The sequence below is a fragment of the Ciconia boyciana genome, chromosome 20 (assembly GCF_034638445.1).
Source record: "Ciconia boyciana chromosome 20, ASM3463844v1, whole genome shotgun sequence".
NCBI lineage: Eukaryota > Metazoa > Chordata > Aves > Ciconiiformes > Ciconiidae > Ciconia > Ciconia boyciana.
In genome coordinates this window covers 2,070,149-2,086,756 of record NC_132953.1, presented here as the reverse complement: position 1 = coordinate 2,086,756, position 16,608 = coordinate 2,070,149, and the positions used below count along the sequence as shown (strand labels likewise).

Sequence of the window (16,608 nt, the reverse complement as noted above, 5' to 3'; positions counted from 1 at the left end):
GCGTAGGAGACTGCAGTGTCCTGTTGGAGTACCTGACCCTGGAGCAGGAGCCGTGCGAGCGGCGTGGGGCTGTATTGATTTAGATGTCATTTTGGATTGCATTCAAAATATTTTTGCAGAGCAGTTCTTTGCAGTTGGAGGTGTCCTTCAAGAGGATAGTTGTCTCGGTAGAAGAGAAATGTTTACTTTAGTGACTGATTAGTTTAAAGGAGGGGATGTTTGGAAACTAAATTGAGTTTGCAAGGTGAGTATATTCCACCCACGCTGTAGACTGACACCTGACTGCCTTTGAAAACAAGTGTCTTAAGAAAACAGTAGGTATCAAATGGAGTAAATGTATAGCAAGTGCCAAGATTTGTCAGTGAGTTCGATGCTGCCGTGCCTCTAAAGATGACAAAAAGAAAATGGTATCATCTGCGACAGCCATTAAGAGTGAAGCCGCAGCCTCTGCCCTGGTGCAGATGGCTACAAATGAAAAACTCCCGCTGCCAGCCAGACAGGAAAAACATGAAAATCTGCTGCGCAGAGGAAAAGCGCAGAGCTGCCCAGAGCAGGGAATTCTGGCAGATCCCCCGCTGTGCTTCAGACAAATGACACCGGAGGAAGGATGCGGATACTGTAGGCTACAAAGAAATAACACATCAATCTGCTTCCCCAAAATCTTTCAGTGAACAGAACATAACCCAATTATTTTGAGCCAGTCTCTTCCCCCCCCCCCCCTTTTTTTTTCTTGCAGGAAATACTCCTTGTTGGCAAAGCTCATGTGATATTATTCAGGTGCACCCAAATGTTATGTATTCCAGGTGTGCCCAGGCACCTGGCCAGCCTGACCCGAAACAGAGGCGTTTTCTTCAAAGCAGCAGATTTACATGGTAAGGTGAGAGCATTCTTTCAAACACAGTTGTGACAGTCCTTAGCATTTCTCTGTTATTACAGAATTGTTCAACTGTTGCTTTGAACTCTTGTAACCTCAGCCTGCATACAGTGGAAAAATTCAGGATTTGCTTGCCTGAGCATGAGGCTGCAGTTCACAATAAAATATTTGCTGCAGTTCCAGCTGAGAGTGCTTGTGTGTCCTGCGTCATGTTAGGTTTGCTCTGCCTTAATTTTGCAGGGACCCTTCCGGAGCTTTGCTTCAATAATTTTGCTGTCAGAGTAGAATTGATATTTCCCAGTGCTCTAAAATTCATTTGCTCGGGAAGACTGTCTTTAAAGCTAATATACTACAATTGGAACTCAGGTAGGATCTGGGCTGTAAGTTTTATTCAAGGATCCCAGAATTTGACCCCTGATTTTTCAAAATGCTCTGGAATTTGCCTGAATAATAGAGGACCACAGTAATAGCAAGGGTATTTCTTAAAGCAAATTTGGAGTCATTTTGATCAAGACACTTGCCAGCTGCAGGCCCATCCAATCAGTAGCCAATTTTTACACTGAAATGTCTTTTTTGCCACTATGGTAAGATTGTCTTGAAAGTTACTATTTTAGTTGCTGAAGTACTTAGGAAGGCAAAGGAGGGGAAGACACCTAAGATGACTAGGTCATTTTAAACTTCTCAGATCAGTCTGATAAGGCTGAATTCATCTCCCGAGTGAGTTCTGTTTCATTCAAGAATACCCAGATAAGTTGAATGAGAGCCACCTCACATCCTTGCGGTCATCTTCAAATGCAAAACGTTGTAATGAGACGTCTCCTTCTGTGTTAATCTTTGTAATGAATTCTAGAGCCTGGCTCCCCTTCTCTGCCCTCTCCTCACTAATTCCCTGCAGAATTTCTAGGAAACCTGCTGGTGATGCCTGTTTTCATTCTTTCCTTCCCAGGTTTGGCCCTTCCCTACTTTTATTTTGACCCATTCACTTTCTCTTATAATGGTTGCAGAAACTGTAGAAAAAATATTTTGCAAAGTACCATTTCATTTAATATAGAGCAACTGCAACACAGCAAGAAGACATTAAAGGTGTAATTAAGACTAAAAGACAATTCACTATTTCTGTAACACTTGCTGGGGGTTTATCTCCTTTCCTAGTCTTTCACCAGGTTTTCTTTAACACTGACATGTGGGTTGATAACATAAATACAAAATAAAAATGAATGAAAGAGCCCTCTACCGTACAGAATGCAGGCTTCTTTCACGATTAAATACTCAATAGTGAATCACGCAATTGTTGGAAAGCTGTTGGCAAGCATTTGAGTCGAAGGCGGAAAAAAGACTTAACGTGTGCGGTGTTTTTCCTTCCCTTACTTTAAAGAAATGTTTTCACAATGCAAGAACCTTTAATGAAGAGAACAACTTACTTAGCCGTAAACTCATTTAATTCTTATTTTTCATTGCTGTACTTCTTGGATGCTTTTTTGGTAAATTATTTCCTGCCCCGTGCCAGATGTTGTTTTCATTCACAATGAAGTAACAGTCCTTTGTGAGTGATATCACAGTATTATACCCCAGCCCTTATTGTGACTTCTCAAATTTAACATACTGAAATACATTCTTTGTTGGTTGTTTGGGGACTTTTAGATCTAGGGTTTGATTGAAGTCAGACTGTAACAAAAAAGAGAGAACAGAGCCCGGAGAACTTGGACAGCATGCAATTTGCAGAAAAACATGGAAACAAAAGAAGGGCAAAAAGGAAAAGTTTGAATATTTGATATATTCTAGCTCTTCTTGTATAGACAGAGGAAAAACTTGACATAAGGCTTGTGTAATTTGTTGTTTTTCAGGTTTTGAGATGGTGTAGGTATTTAATCGCTGCAGTTCCCTGCCAAGGGATCTACCCGTGTGCCTGCGCTGGGCTGCTGCAGTCGATGCTGGATCAGCAGGTAGCGTTGGCCGGGGGGGACCTGGGTTGGGGTCTGCCCCTATTTCACACCACTGCACGTGCTCCGGCTCTGCGCCCACGTGCTAAAGCAAGTGTCTCCAAATACAAATAATTTCTAGTTCCTCAGCTAGATCACAGGGTTAGGCCCTTTTAAACTTAGGCTAGAAACTTTGCTGTTCCCTTTTAGACAGGTGATCTGTGGGTTTCATATCGTGATGACACAGTTCCATCCTTTGCCGGTATAAGGTTTATTAAAACTGGTGTATGTGTTTGTGCCGGTGTCCCTGTGCATAGAAATGAATTCTTTTGAAGGGTTATGTAAAGGTATATTTTCCAGAAGACAGAACAAATACAAGGAATCCGGTTGAGTTACTTAAAGCCTGATTGTGCAAGGAGTGGAGCGCTCTGAAATTTTAAATGCAGGTTAGAGCACTTCGCATCCCCCGGGTCCGTGTAAGGTTGTCAGGGTGTGTCTGTGTGTGCACATGTATATGTTGAAGCGTAAATTGATCTAAGGACATAACTATATAAGCTTATTTTTTCCCCTTAGAAGTAAACCGGTAATTACAAAAGAGAAAGTGAGATGGAAGATGTTCCTTTTGAAATTGGTAAGTAAATATTAGTTTAACATCTTTGCTAAGTAGACACTTTTTTGGATAACGTTTTAGCCTTTCCAGTTAACAAAGGAGCTGGCAAACAGGTCTGTCATCTGGCTATATTTTCAGGAAGTATGGAAAAGGTTTTGTTAGACTTTATAACAGAAAAGAGGGAGATATTTATAATACCTGATAGAGTATTGATATATTTATATGTGCTGACAGAGGAGATTTTAAAAAATAGAAAATGTGGTCAAATTTTGCCCTCATTGTAGTCCATTGAGACTGCACCGGGTAATATGTTGACAAAAAATTTAGCCAAAAGCTGTTTTGAGGGAAACTATTAAATGCAGATAAATGAAGATGTCTGGCTGACCAGAAGAATCTGTATTCATGTGGCGAATGTTTCATTACTCATACTGCAATGCTTTCTGAAGTATATTTTTGTATCATCATTTCCCATTTTAAATTCAGCTCTTAAATCCCAAAAGGGAATTAACTACCAGCTATTTGCATTTTAAAGGGAAAACTCAAACCTCAATAGAGTGCTCTACTTAAGACTCCTTTTATATAACTTAGCCAATGAGCTACATCTTGGTGGAGACCTTAGGGAGTCAACCAAATGACTGAGACAAGGCAGGAAAACGTAGACTTGGAAGAAGCCTTGTAATTTGCTTCATAAAATGCAGAATATGCTGGTATCGGTGCGAGTTCTCCTGTGAACTGGTGTTTCCATTATTGTGGAGCAAAATGCCTTTATTGGTGGGGGGGGGAAAGGACCTTCAACCTTTGGCAAACCAGGACAGCTAGAGCGCAGGCTACTGTCTTCCCGTGCGCGAGGGAAAATCAGTAACAAGAAGTTGTAAAATAAAAAGAGCAACTTTAATTTGGCCCTTTGCAAGACATGGGAAAAGACAATCGGAAACTTACAGGAGAAGCGACATGGGTTTTGTTAAAACAAAGATCTCAGGGGCTGATTCATCTTCTGAGAACATATGATTCGGGAGAGGAATTGAGGGGGCTGTTCTCCCCCTCGGGCCATGGGTTTGCGGGTGGAAGTTGTAGGCGGTCCACTTCTTCCCTCGGAGACATTGAGATTCATCTTCTACTCAGATGTCCCAGTTCCTTTCAGCTGTGTCTTGCTGTATGCCTCTATTCAACTGAAACAGACTTCAAATACATGTATTTCTTTATTTCTTATTGCCAAGAGAACCTATTTTCTGACTTCTTGCTGCCTTAGGAGGTTGAAAGCTGCAAAAGTACTGCTACTTCGCATTTTCTTGTGGTCCTCCAAAGAACTGTCCGTATCAAAGGGTATAAAAAAACCCAGTGCAGAATACGAAGCCGCTCTCTTAAATGAGTTTATAAATAAATAGTACTAGAGAGCACTGTCTGCATTTGGGGCATTTACAAAAAGTTGTAGAGTGAGGTCTGCAAATATGAATTCCTGTGCCTGGGAATTCCAAAATCCCACTGATTTCCCCCTAACGGCGTTGCAGACTAGGCTGCTAATCGGGCACAAGACCCTTCAGCTCCCTCCCAAAGTGCGCTCTGGGGACAGGCACCGGAGGGCAAAGCTGCAGGTCCCTGCGGTATCTGGTGCACAACTCCCTTGTCTCCAGGGTGTGCATTTCAAGAAACTAAAATAAATATTCCTGTGTTCAGATAAGAAGAATGGCTGGGTGGTTAGGAGCCATGAGGCTTCTAATGATGGTTGTAACAGGAAACATACCTTAATGTTTGTTTAAATAGAATGATGCAAACTGCAGCTGTCTATGCTGATATCAAATTAAGGTGAGTAAGGAGGGGATTTTTGGTAGAGTTATTTTGCTGTTAAGTGCACCAGAAAAATAAGCACTTAAAAGTCTCATGCAGCTGATGGAAAACAAGAGCTCCCAGTAATAAAGCTTTGCAGTGTCAGACATGACATGTCTCCTAGATGTTTTAAAATTCCTTATCATCTGTTCCTGTGTCATAACTTACTTCCCAACACACCCTGTTGCTTGCAAACTGAGTAACAGCACAAACAAGTGATGGGGGGGGGGGGAATAAAAGGCAACTTCAGCGTGCCATGAAAGAGCTTGTTAGGACAGGTTATTCCATGATGCCTGATGTAACAGGCACTGAATCAGGCCTGATTGCGGAGGGAGGGGTAGATTTTTTGTTGTTGAATTGCACTTATCTCCAAAGCTGCTGGAAATGATTCTACGTTTAGTCAGCAGGGCAAGTCCTGAGGTTTTTATATTTGATGTTGTTCATTGCTGTGCCATTTGTTAAGATGATTTGGCTTTTAATCCACCAATGAATACTGAATGAAGAATTCAATCATGAATCAGATCTCTTCTTTTCCTTGCCAGTAATACAAGCCATTTTTATTTTCAATTTTAGGTTTCTTTTACAGCACAGGACAAAAATAAATTATGAGTGGAAAGAAGTTAAAATTGTTCCTCTCGAGAAACTCTCCTGCATCAATGCTTAATCCTTCCATTATGTGTGATATCATTAATCATTTTTCTGTAATATTTGACACACACATTTGTGGGACAAATTCAGATCTAATATAAAAGCTGCAATAACAGTGACATATGTGGAACTGCAGCTAATTATAACATATTTGAATTTTCATCTTTCGTGAAAGACCTCTGTAAAATGAACAACCTTTCACACCGTTGAAGTGAGACTGTCTGAGTGAGACTGGCAAGCAGACGAGGGGAGAGGAAAGAAACGTTCTCCAAGGACAACGGGAGAAATCTCAGCATCACAATGAGCCAATATCTGTGGAAAATGTGCTCGGTTGTTGGCAGATTTTTTTAATTGTGGGGTTTTTTTCTCTTTAAGCTCTCATATGGCTTCTCTATCACAACCCATACTGCTCAGCTTATTTAAGTTGGAATGGTTTGGTTGCCTTGATAGATGATCCTGCCATCTCCAGAGACTAAATGACACTTCGGTCTTCACAGGTGGACTAGAAGAGATAAAGATGACAGGACGCCTTCAGCCCATTGTAGGAAGATATTACGATGCAAGAGGGTGAGAGCTTACTAAATATTTTCTGCAATGCAGCCTCTCCTTCCTCTCTCCCCGCAGTGTCTTGACTCTGCCTTTATTTGTAGACCTCTAGACCCCCTGCCTTTTGAGTTCCATGTGTCAGGTTAAGTGTTTGCTACAGCTCTTTGAAGAAGCATCAGGCACTATTCTGCCTTGAGATCCTGCCGGTGCCCAAAACATTGCATCCATCTGGAGAGAGAAAATGAGCAGCATAAATACTTGGTTTGTATATTCGGAAAACTGATGGTTAGCTAAAAAGGTGGTTAGGCTTGCTTCTATTTTTGCATTTGGGATCCTAAATCTGAGTGTGGGCTCATTACTCTATTGAATTTTATATTAGAGGTAACTTCATTTCCTGGATAGTGAATCCTACAGGTGTGCAAATCTATTCCAAAAAGGATTGCTTGTATCTTTCAGACACTGCATTTGTCTTGGGTAGTCTTCCTCTCCAGACAAAAATTGTCCAGGTAAATTCACCGTGATAGTTGGTTTTGCCCTCCATCTAGAAGATGAGAGGAGATCATAGACTTAGCACATTTTCCGGATGCTAAGATTCATATGCAGAGTACTGAAGGAGCAGCAGCTTCCTTTTAGCTCTTGTTGTGCTAGCCTTAAGCATCATCGATTGATGTATTTTTCATTTTCCAATGCATTGCCACCTTTTCTGTGCTGATGTGCTTCAGCAAAGCTGTCATATTTCTAAACCTAAAAGAAGGGGTCATTTTGAAGTTTGCAGTTATGGTAGAGTGAGTATTAATGTTATGATAGGTTCCTTAACAGCCTGTTAAATGCTGTAGGCCCAGATCGGGCTGGTTGAGATGAACATAGCACAAACTGCTGTTTAAAGCTCCCCCCTGCAAAATCTCAGAATACCTGCATGAAGTTATTATGTGAAAGCCAGATTAATGGCACTGCTTCAGGCACAGAACAGACAGTAGGAAAATGGCCATCAAGAGTTAAGGATTCATTGATACAATAAAGGGTAGACTTTTCCTCCCTTCCCTGCCAAGCCCTTTTAAAGATGTCTTTGAGTAGAAACAGAAAGGCTTGTTGTCCACTCCTATTTACTGTGTCACTTCCTTTTCGCAGATTCCTGTGCTGTTTTTCCTCACGCCTGCAATTATTCCTTTTATCCCTGTTTTTAAGGTACGATTCCACTTGCAAGGCATCTGTTCTTATTTATTCTCCATCTGTCACTTTTCTAAACTTCATTGTATTCCCATCCTTTTCTTTTTTTAAACTACTGTCTGCCTTGCATTATCTTTCAAGGCCTAGAAGGTCTCTGCATCTTTTCTGTTACCCTTTTTCTATGGAACATCTTCATTCTCTGTGTATACCTTATATCTTAAGCCCAGTTTCTTCAGCGGCTTCCTTCATCTCACTGCTGCTGGATTTTCTACAGCTCGCCTGCAACGTGTTGTCCTTTTGAGTTACAGATGGAAGACTGAGTTGCAAAACTGCAGGAACCCTAGACTTCCACAAAGAAATTTTGCAGCCAAATATAGATGTCCAATTCCAGAGCAGGTTGGCAACTTTCTGATGTTATTTATGGGGTTTGAGGTAGTATTATTTCCCAAAGGCACTTAGATAGCTGGATGTTGGATCAAATTTTAGTTGGCTAATAAAAGTTTTGCATTGCTTTATGTTCCTCATACAGCCTTGTTAACAGATAGAGATCTTGTCCGAAGCGCAGTAGGGCTCGTGATGAGTTGTGGCAGTTACCTGTATATCATTCATGCGAGTTGGGTGGTATATTTTTCTCTAGAAGCACTGTTTAGTATTTCTTATATTGCTGAATTGTGCCAGAGTAAGGAGTTCTCTTTACTCAAGCCTACCATGTGCTGTATTCATTTTCTAAATTCAGTTTGCATTCTACCTCCTAAAACCAAGGCTGACTCAGCTCTACCTCTGCAACCTCTAACTTGTATATATGTTGGAGCTAGTACGAACGATATGATCTGCCATTTAAATCTTCAATCAAGCTTTTTAATTAAAAGAGCTGCATAACATTACCATTCACAGGCTAGATCAATTTTATGCTTTAATTTGTGGAGTTTGAGAATGGTGAGAATATTCAAAGACTTTCTCACTTCGGTGAACTCGTTCTCCAGGTACTACAGGATCTCAGCACATCAGTTTGCTGAAGTTGCTGCTCCCAGTGACTTTAATGGTACCAGGCACATTCCTCACCGACTTCTGTTTGCCCTTTTTGTCAAGAGTTTAACGTTGCCCTTTCAGGGCATATTTTTGCAATCATAAATGTTCTTTCTGTTTACACAGTTGTGGTCTTGCAAGAGATAATGGGCAGAGATGTTCACTTGAAACATTTCTTACAGAATAAACAGGAGCAGGCAAAGGTGAGGAGGAGATTCTCAGTGCTTTGTTAGCACAGATGTGCTGGGAGAAGGGCACTAAAAGCCCTGGAACCGAGCATGTAAAATGGGATTCTTGGAAGGAAATGTAAGCTGCCACCTACCTGACAGGGTTAACAACAGGAAAGGTGTTCTAGGGAATGCCGCAGCCTTGTGGCGTTCCTTCAAACTGGTACTGTTGTTCCAGGCAACAGAGAACTACCAGTTCTCATCTGGAATATATCTACACGCTGAATTAACCATGACCATTGTGAGCGTCAGCATACCTGCAGTAGCGTAACCTGCCGTCCCTATGTTGACTTGTACTCATCTGAAAGCAGCCAACTCCAAAGCCTTTCCCTGCTGCAAGTGTTTGGTTTTTTTCAACTGCTAGATTCACTTTTGCGTTTTGCTGGAGACTCTGTCTCAATCTCCCTTCCTCCTTGCCACCCAGCAGCCACATGAATTCAGTTGCATTCAGAGCTCTTGATAAACACCAAAGAAAGAACAAGATCTGGTGGCTGAGAACTTTTTTCTCTGGGGACTTTTTTTTCTGGGGAGGACTGATCTCTATGTGAAGGGGAATCTGTTATTCTTCACATTTTAATTAGTTGCTTGTTTTTTAGGTAGTGAACTGAGCACTAATGCTCTTGCTTTTGAAGAGGAATATGCTGTGTTGCAGCCTCGCGGCAGGACTTCAGCTCTTACACGCTGGTGTGTCTGCAGTGTAGTACTAGGAGCAGGCTAGGTTACTGGAGGTGAGAACGAAGCTGAGGTCGTACCTCGTGCTTATCTGTGAGACTTCACCAAAAGTTACCAGATTGAAATTGCTTTTCAGAAAAAAGAGGATAACACTGTTGTAATCAAGGCTGTCTCAGTAAAAATACTCCGAAGTAAATCAAGTATCTGTTTGGTATGTCATGCCTGCGTATGGGGAAGCTGCTTTCTTTTGTGTTAACAGCCACTGCCCTACCATAAATTATTATATCTGAATACGTTGAGGCAGAGGACTAGGTGTATTCTGGTTGTACCATCGCTCTGACCTCTGACATTGACACCACGTGGCCGTGGAAATTCAGACTCTCATGAGGGCCCTCATATTTTGCATGCCTCTGTACTTAAACATTTGTGACTGGATTGCAAGAGGTATTCAGTAAGCTGCATGCAACTACTTCAGTTTCTGCTGTGCCCCAAAAATCAAGTCTTCACATACCCCAAATTAGCAAGCCCCCTTTTTTTTTTTGCAGCTTTTTCACCATCCTCTAAATGCGTTGGCTCACAGAGGCGTTGTGAACATTAATTCTCACCAAGCACTATGTAAATATTAAGTATTAAAAGTGTATTAATTTATATAGCACTTTAAAGGCTATATAAATTCAACCTCGAATGAAAGCCCCTATCCAAAGATTTTTATAAAGAGCTTGTACTTTTTGGCCTGGGGAGAAAGAAATATACCTCCTTTGTTAAGAAAAGGGAAAAGCTTAACTTGGAATGTCCTGTTATTTACTCATGTGTTCCTATTGCACAATAAAATATTTACACTAAAACGTATCTGTTTTCAAAAAGAACTTGTTAACTCCATTTTCCAACCGAATTTGGCCAAGTTGGAAAGAAAATTATATATGCCAGAGGACTGTATTAAAAGAGATTTAAAGGTTTTCAAATACCATAAGAAAGAGACTATAATAAGTGATGAGGGCACCAGTCAGCTGTTTTAATTAAAACTGGACTGCTTATTGATCTATCGTACAGATTTACCCCCATCTGCAACATTTCAGCAATATTCCCTTCAATCATTTCGGAAAATAGCACTCGTAAGAGAGACTAAAGAATATGGAAGTTGAGAACGGCAATGTTTTATAACTGTGCGACATTTTGTACAAAGATCTTTTTTTTTTTGTATTTATTTCTTTTTATAAGTAATGTGGTGAAATTAAAATTGCATCAATGCAAATTTGGTGCAATTGGTTTTAAAGCTAGAAACGTGTTCTGAAATAGTGGCACCAGCTGCGGCAGAACATCTGCACTGAAAGAAACCGGTGCCGCGCTCCGGTTGTTCAAAAGAAACCAGAGGCACGGCTGTTTCACATCGACTGGTGCACAAACTGGAGAAGGTGGTGATGATGATGAGGTGCCACGGGGATACGTACCCGTTGTTTAATTAAAGTTTACGGAGAGCTTTGCTGGGTCATCTCTTCCAGGTAGTCATCTCTTTGCTGTCATCTCTTCCAGGTAGTGCCTGGCGAGCCCCTGTCCTCAGTGTTGGTGGTGGGATGGAGCAACCTGTGATGGTTATTCGATAACTGTCTTTAAAAAAAAATAAAAAAAATAGAACTGACTTGGTTTTTATGGCAAAACAAGAGGGGCTTACAACCCTTGACCCAAGGTAGCACCATGAGTCAAGGGTTTTAAGAAATGAGGGGTAGACGTAGAGGTGGTTTTCTTTTTAGAATGGGAAACCTCATTGTTTTCTTTTTAGGTGAGGAAACCACCTCATTTTCCTTTTATTACTGCAGGAAACCCCCCCCCTCAGCGCGGTGGCGGGAAGAAGCGATGAGGCTGGAGGGCTTTCAGTCTGTACAGCCCATGGCCATAGCATCCCGCGGCCTTTTAAGCTCCACCACGTAAGGAATTTCACGGGGGCCGTTAATTTCTATAGCAGCCTAAAAATAAAAGAGGGGTGAAAAATCCCCCGGGGGTGTTTCCCCGCCCCGCGTTTCCCCTCAGGGCCTCCCCACAGCCTCAGCCCTGAGCTTTGGCCGCCATTTCTCGGCGAGGCGGGAAGAAGGGGAGCTCGCCCCCGTGGGCGGGGCAGTCTGCCCCGCGCCTCCTCCTATTGGGTGTCAGCGGGGAAGGGGCGTGGCTCCTTCCTCCAGCCGCCCTTACTCACCCGGGGGCGGGGGCGGCCTTCCTTGGCGGCGCGGCGATTGGCCGCCAGCCGGGGGCTGCGGAACGTCACTCCTCCGCAGCTCCTCGATAGGGCAGGGCGGCGGGGTGGGGCGGGGCCTGGCGAGGCGGCTCCCGACGCGCCGCCGAGGGGGGCGCTGAGGCCGCAGTAGCGCTTGGGCGGAGGCGGACGGCGGTGGCGGCGATGGGCTCCGCGCTGCGCTTTCCCCTCCTGCTCCTCCTCGGGCTCGCCGGCCCCGTGGCCATGCTGGCCGGCTATATCGAGGTGGGTAGGGGCTGGGGGAGGCTGGGCTTCGGCCGCTGGCGGCGCGCGGGCGGCCGTTGGGGGCTCCGCGCCGCTGTCCTTCTCCTCAGGCGGCTGGGGCAGCGGGTGCGGCCCCGCTCCGAGCGGGCTCCTCCGGGGAGGGAGGGGTACCCGGTGCCGCTCTGCTGGGGCCGGGCATTGTCTGGCGGCGGCTGAAGGTGGAGGAGAGGCGGCGGGGACACCGGGCTCCGGCGCAGCCGAGGTGGGAGTTTCTCGCCATCTTACCGGGGTGTTTTCCCCCCGCGGGCGGTGAGTTAGCACAGGGGGCGGGGGGGGGGGGGGGGCTGCGTTATGGCCCGGGGTCAACCTGGGGCTGGGCTGCGGTTGGGAAGGCGGGAGATAAGTGGTGTGTTCAAGGTGTCTCTGCTTGAATAGAAGGACCTGGAGGTTGACCGGCTCCTGCAAGACCTCCTGGGGGTAGGCGGTGATGAGTTCGTGTTTTCCCCTTGTTTTCAGGAGAGCACTCCAACCTGATCCCGCACGTCTCTTATCGGGCCAAAGATCGCATGGTTTAGCAGCTTCATTTCACTGGGATGCTTGGGGGGTGGGGGGGGATGTGTTTGAGAAGTGACCTCTGCATTCTTGGCACGGTGGCAAGAGCTGTGAGCTTCAGATTGGTCTAGAAGCTTAGAAGAGTATTAGAGGGCAGTTTCCTAGAGAAAAGCCTGGGTTAAACGACTCCATTTGGTTGCTATCCGCTTGATAGATCCCGAATAAATCTTCGGGTTTGAATTGTTATCTTATCTGTCGGAGGGGATGCCTCAGGCAAGTGTAAAGGGTGTGCATTTAACATAGAAATGGCTTAGATGCCGCAATTCGTACATATATATACACACAGGCACGCGTATATATGCACGCACGTGTACACATATGAATAGATATTACATTTCTATTTCTAGATATGAAAGTAATTGGAGGGGGGAAATTCTAACTGTATCCCTAAAAATAAAAACTTTGTGCAATCTAGCTCTCTAAACGACAAGATGGATAGGAAAAAAAAAAAAACTGGTCGAAATTCTAACTTTAAAAATAAAAACTTGGTGTAATCTAGCTCTCTAAACGACAAGATGGATAGGAAAAAAATCTTGTTGATTGAAAGACTTCACACTGTAACCTATCTGTTAGAGCGAAACAGCAAAACAAAGAGCAAAGTACATGCTGAGCTTCAAACATGGCACATAAATAGAGTTTAATAATCTATGCCTGAATGTTGTTTGGAAATGCAAAACAGCTACATCCGTCTTGTATAGGTTCTGGGTTATTTAGGGATGGAGAAAGAACAGGCTTGTGGCTACTTGTGAATGGCTCGATTTGACAGTTTACAGTAAAATTTAACAAGCTTGGTTAAGCAGAACAGCTACCTCGGTGCGATGCAAAAATCTGAAGCCCTAAGCTGGTGGTAATTGCTAACTGGTAATAAGCACGGTTCTTCAGTATTTTTAATATGTGTCGTGTGAAATTAGCCTAGTCAATGACTTTTGCTTATTCAGCCGCTATTGAGGAATATTATTCCACCTACTTTGTACTAGTCCTTCTGTTAAAGTTCTATAAATCAGTGGAACATGGCGATAATTGTCTTTGGAAAAACTTGTGCGGAGGTTATCTTGCAGGAAGGATAACTTAAGACTGGTAGGGCTGCTCTGAGGGTGTCGAGCTCATGCCAAGATCAGGTTAGTTGGCATTGCCTTGGTGGCAGAGGACTGTCCCAGCTGCTCCGTGGTGGCCGTGTTAAATCTGATCTCTTACACCTGTTTGGAAACTCCTCCAGCTGTAGGTCACTTCCTCAGTCATATCCGAGACAAATTCGGCTGCTACGCGCATCCCTTCTGGAAGCTGCTGCTTATGGACATGTGCTACAAAAAGCCAAGTTGGGAAACAAATCTAGCTGTAATTTTATTGCGAAGCCTTGCGTTTATCTGAAGAAGCAGATTGCAAGATTCGCCAGTCACACGATTGGCAAAAGGTTTGGCACAGAGGGGAGAGCAGCAGTGTCACACCGCGGCACCCCAGGAGGGGCTGGCAACTCCAGAGAATGGGGGTGTTGACCTCTTTGAAAAGGATTAAAATGAAACCATTTCTGCCTCGTTCTTTTTCAGGGGATCGCGGTCAGGTTGGTTTTACAGGCGGTGGGTTCGCTCCTAACCTGCAGCAGCCTGGTCTTTGCTGACACGAGTCGGTACTGGCGTGGGGTTGTGTTAGTGCACCAGTCCTCAGCGCCTCTTCAATCTGTTCAGCCATTCCTGCAGCAGAATTTGCATCCTCTGAAGGCACAACAGCCACCTTAATCTGCTGACAGAAAATGTCAGCTGTGACATTTTAATTTGGATTTTTGCTGCATCCTCTCCTGTTGTCTTGTCTGGGGGGGACTGCAGCTCTCGAGTCTTTATTGCTGCCGGATTTTCTCAAGAACAGTATCTTGATGCAGAGCTTAGGAAGTGAAATGGTTACTTGTTTTTTATACTGTGATTGTTACTGAATGATATCAGGTAATGTGATGAAAAGTATGCAAGAGATTGGATTTTTATTTTTTGTTAATAAGAAAGGTGATGTTTGCAAGTGTACTGGAGTTAAGGAAAATGCGTAGCAATGTCTGCAATTATTAGTTTAGTTGGATTGGCACGGTCCCATTAGGTGGATTTTCTTTCGCTTGATTATCTTAGCTACCAGTCCCTGTCCCTAGAACACCCGGTAATCTTCTTATTGACTACAATTTGTTTTTCTTTCTTTCCCGCACAGAGGAAGGGGAGTGGCAGGTTTGGGTTTTGTTTGTTGTTTTTGTTTTGTTTTGTTTTTTAATTACTGGTATGTGAAGCTTTGAATAGGGCGTTCCCAAGGGCTTGTCATCGGTGACAGTCTCCCTTTCAGATCATGGTGTGTTGATGGCAGAAAACCTTTGACAAGCTTTCTTCCGAATGAATTTGAATAGAAGAGCTTGGAGAAATCATTGATACACAGCAATTAATGTTTTTCTCTCCATAGTAATATGTGTCCTAGGGTTGTGTCTGAATTCAGTGACTGCTGTGTTTTGCTTGTGAAGTGTCTGAGAACTTCAAGTAGGACACTGATGCGAACTGGAAAAAGAAAATAAATCTATTCTAATTTGATCTGTATTCCAATGATAAACCACTTCTGCTGTGCCCTCAAAGCCTTTAAAGATGCAAAGTTTCTTTTTTATCGCTTGACCTTTTTGTGTAATCAAATCTGAGGCGATGCGGACTTGATATTGCTTTTTTTAATCACGTTGGGTTTTAGTGGTGTTTTTCCAAAGCTATTTTGAATGCTTATGTCTGTTTCCCGTCTGTTTCAAATGACCAGGATTTGGGGTGAGAAAAAACAACGGTGTGTTTTACAGCAGAATTGTGCATTTCATGTTATCATTTTTGTGTTGTATGGCTTAAATTCTCACCGACAAAAATATCAGTCTTGTGCCATTTCTGCAGACCTTAGGGACTTCTAATTGCCTGCTGCATTGAACAAAGAACTCCACCTAGGGGAAATTTCCATTTCTGTGTTGAAGTCCTGAGTAGAAACAGCTCAGTAAAATTCCAGTCTTGAGCATGTGGCCTTCAGTTTGGTTTCAGTTCCTAAAACTTCACATCCCAGTAAGTGTTAGGAAATACACTTTCTTATAAAAGTGATTATATGCAATGCCTCTTCTAAGCCTCAACACAAGCTTCTCTGAAGCAGAGATACGTATAAAGAAATAAAGCAAATCAGATGGACATCTGATATTGCAGAGAGGCTCTGGAGGTTCTGCTGCCTTGTAGAATGCCACATGAAGGTAAGCTCTGCTCTTTGGAGAAGGCCTTCGGCTCTCCTTGTTTCACATGAGAAATATTTATGACCTCTCTTAAATGTTACTTAGGCATTAATATCTCTACCAGGGATTAAATGATTTTTTGTTAATATGTTCGTTGCATCGCCTGAGAGTTATTCAAAACCTATTCTGTAGGTGGCTTTAGCTGGATGTGAGCTTTATTATAATTACATACTGCTCCTCCTTCAGCACCTTAGAGGGAAGAAAGGATTAATGCAGTGTGTTCTCTATACCCGTTATGCTTCTCTCGAGATGTTCTCTATACCAGTTATGCATCTCTCGAGATGTCTGCCTTTGCTTTTTTCCTATGTGTGTGTCTCTTGGTGGCGTATGGACTCAATCTTGTAAACATAAGTTATTTTGACTGCAGCATCTGCTTCTACAAATGTACTTAAACCATAACCTTGTTCTTCAGTTGAAAATAGAAGAGAAATACACTATCCCCAGCTATCTCCTTCTTGTTAGAACAACGAAGCCTTTACCTCTATTTCTACACTTCGGCATTTCAGACTCTTCTCGTTAACTACTTAGGTTTTCTAAATTGACGTAATCCTTCAGATGCTTGCTCTCATGCTACTTATGTGCTGTAAAACTTAGTGTCATTGATTTTTAGTTCATGCAGTCAGCACCTCTGAAACATCTTGTTAATTTAAGATGATGCTCACTCTTAATTGGAATGCTTCAAATACTTGCAATGGCCTAGAAACCATTCTGGTAAGGCTTCTAATTCGGAACTGTACTTGAACTTGCAAGATTGCCCCTTTTTGTT

The 16,608-nt window shown here is 43.1% G+C and overlaps 1 protein-coding gene across 5 annotated transcripts in view; it reads left to right on the top strand.

Moving 5' to 3' along the window:
• Nucleotides 1–11,825: 11,825 nt before the first annotated feature.
• APLP2 (amyloid beta precursor like protein 2) overlaps nt 11,826–16,608 on the top strand; it is a 49,123-nt gene continuing 44,340 nt past the window's right edge. For all 5 annotated transcript variants that reach the window (XM_072884474.1, XM_072884473.1, XM_072884472.1 and 2 more), the window contains exon 1: nt 11,826–11,983. In XM_072884474.1, the coding sequence (XP_072740575.1) occupies nt 11,903–11,983 (81 nt within the window). In that variant the 5' untranslated portion in view covers nt 11,826–11,902. The remainder of the gene's footprint in view (nt 11,984–16,608) is intronic.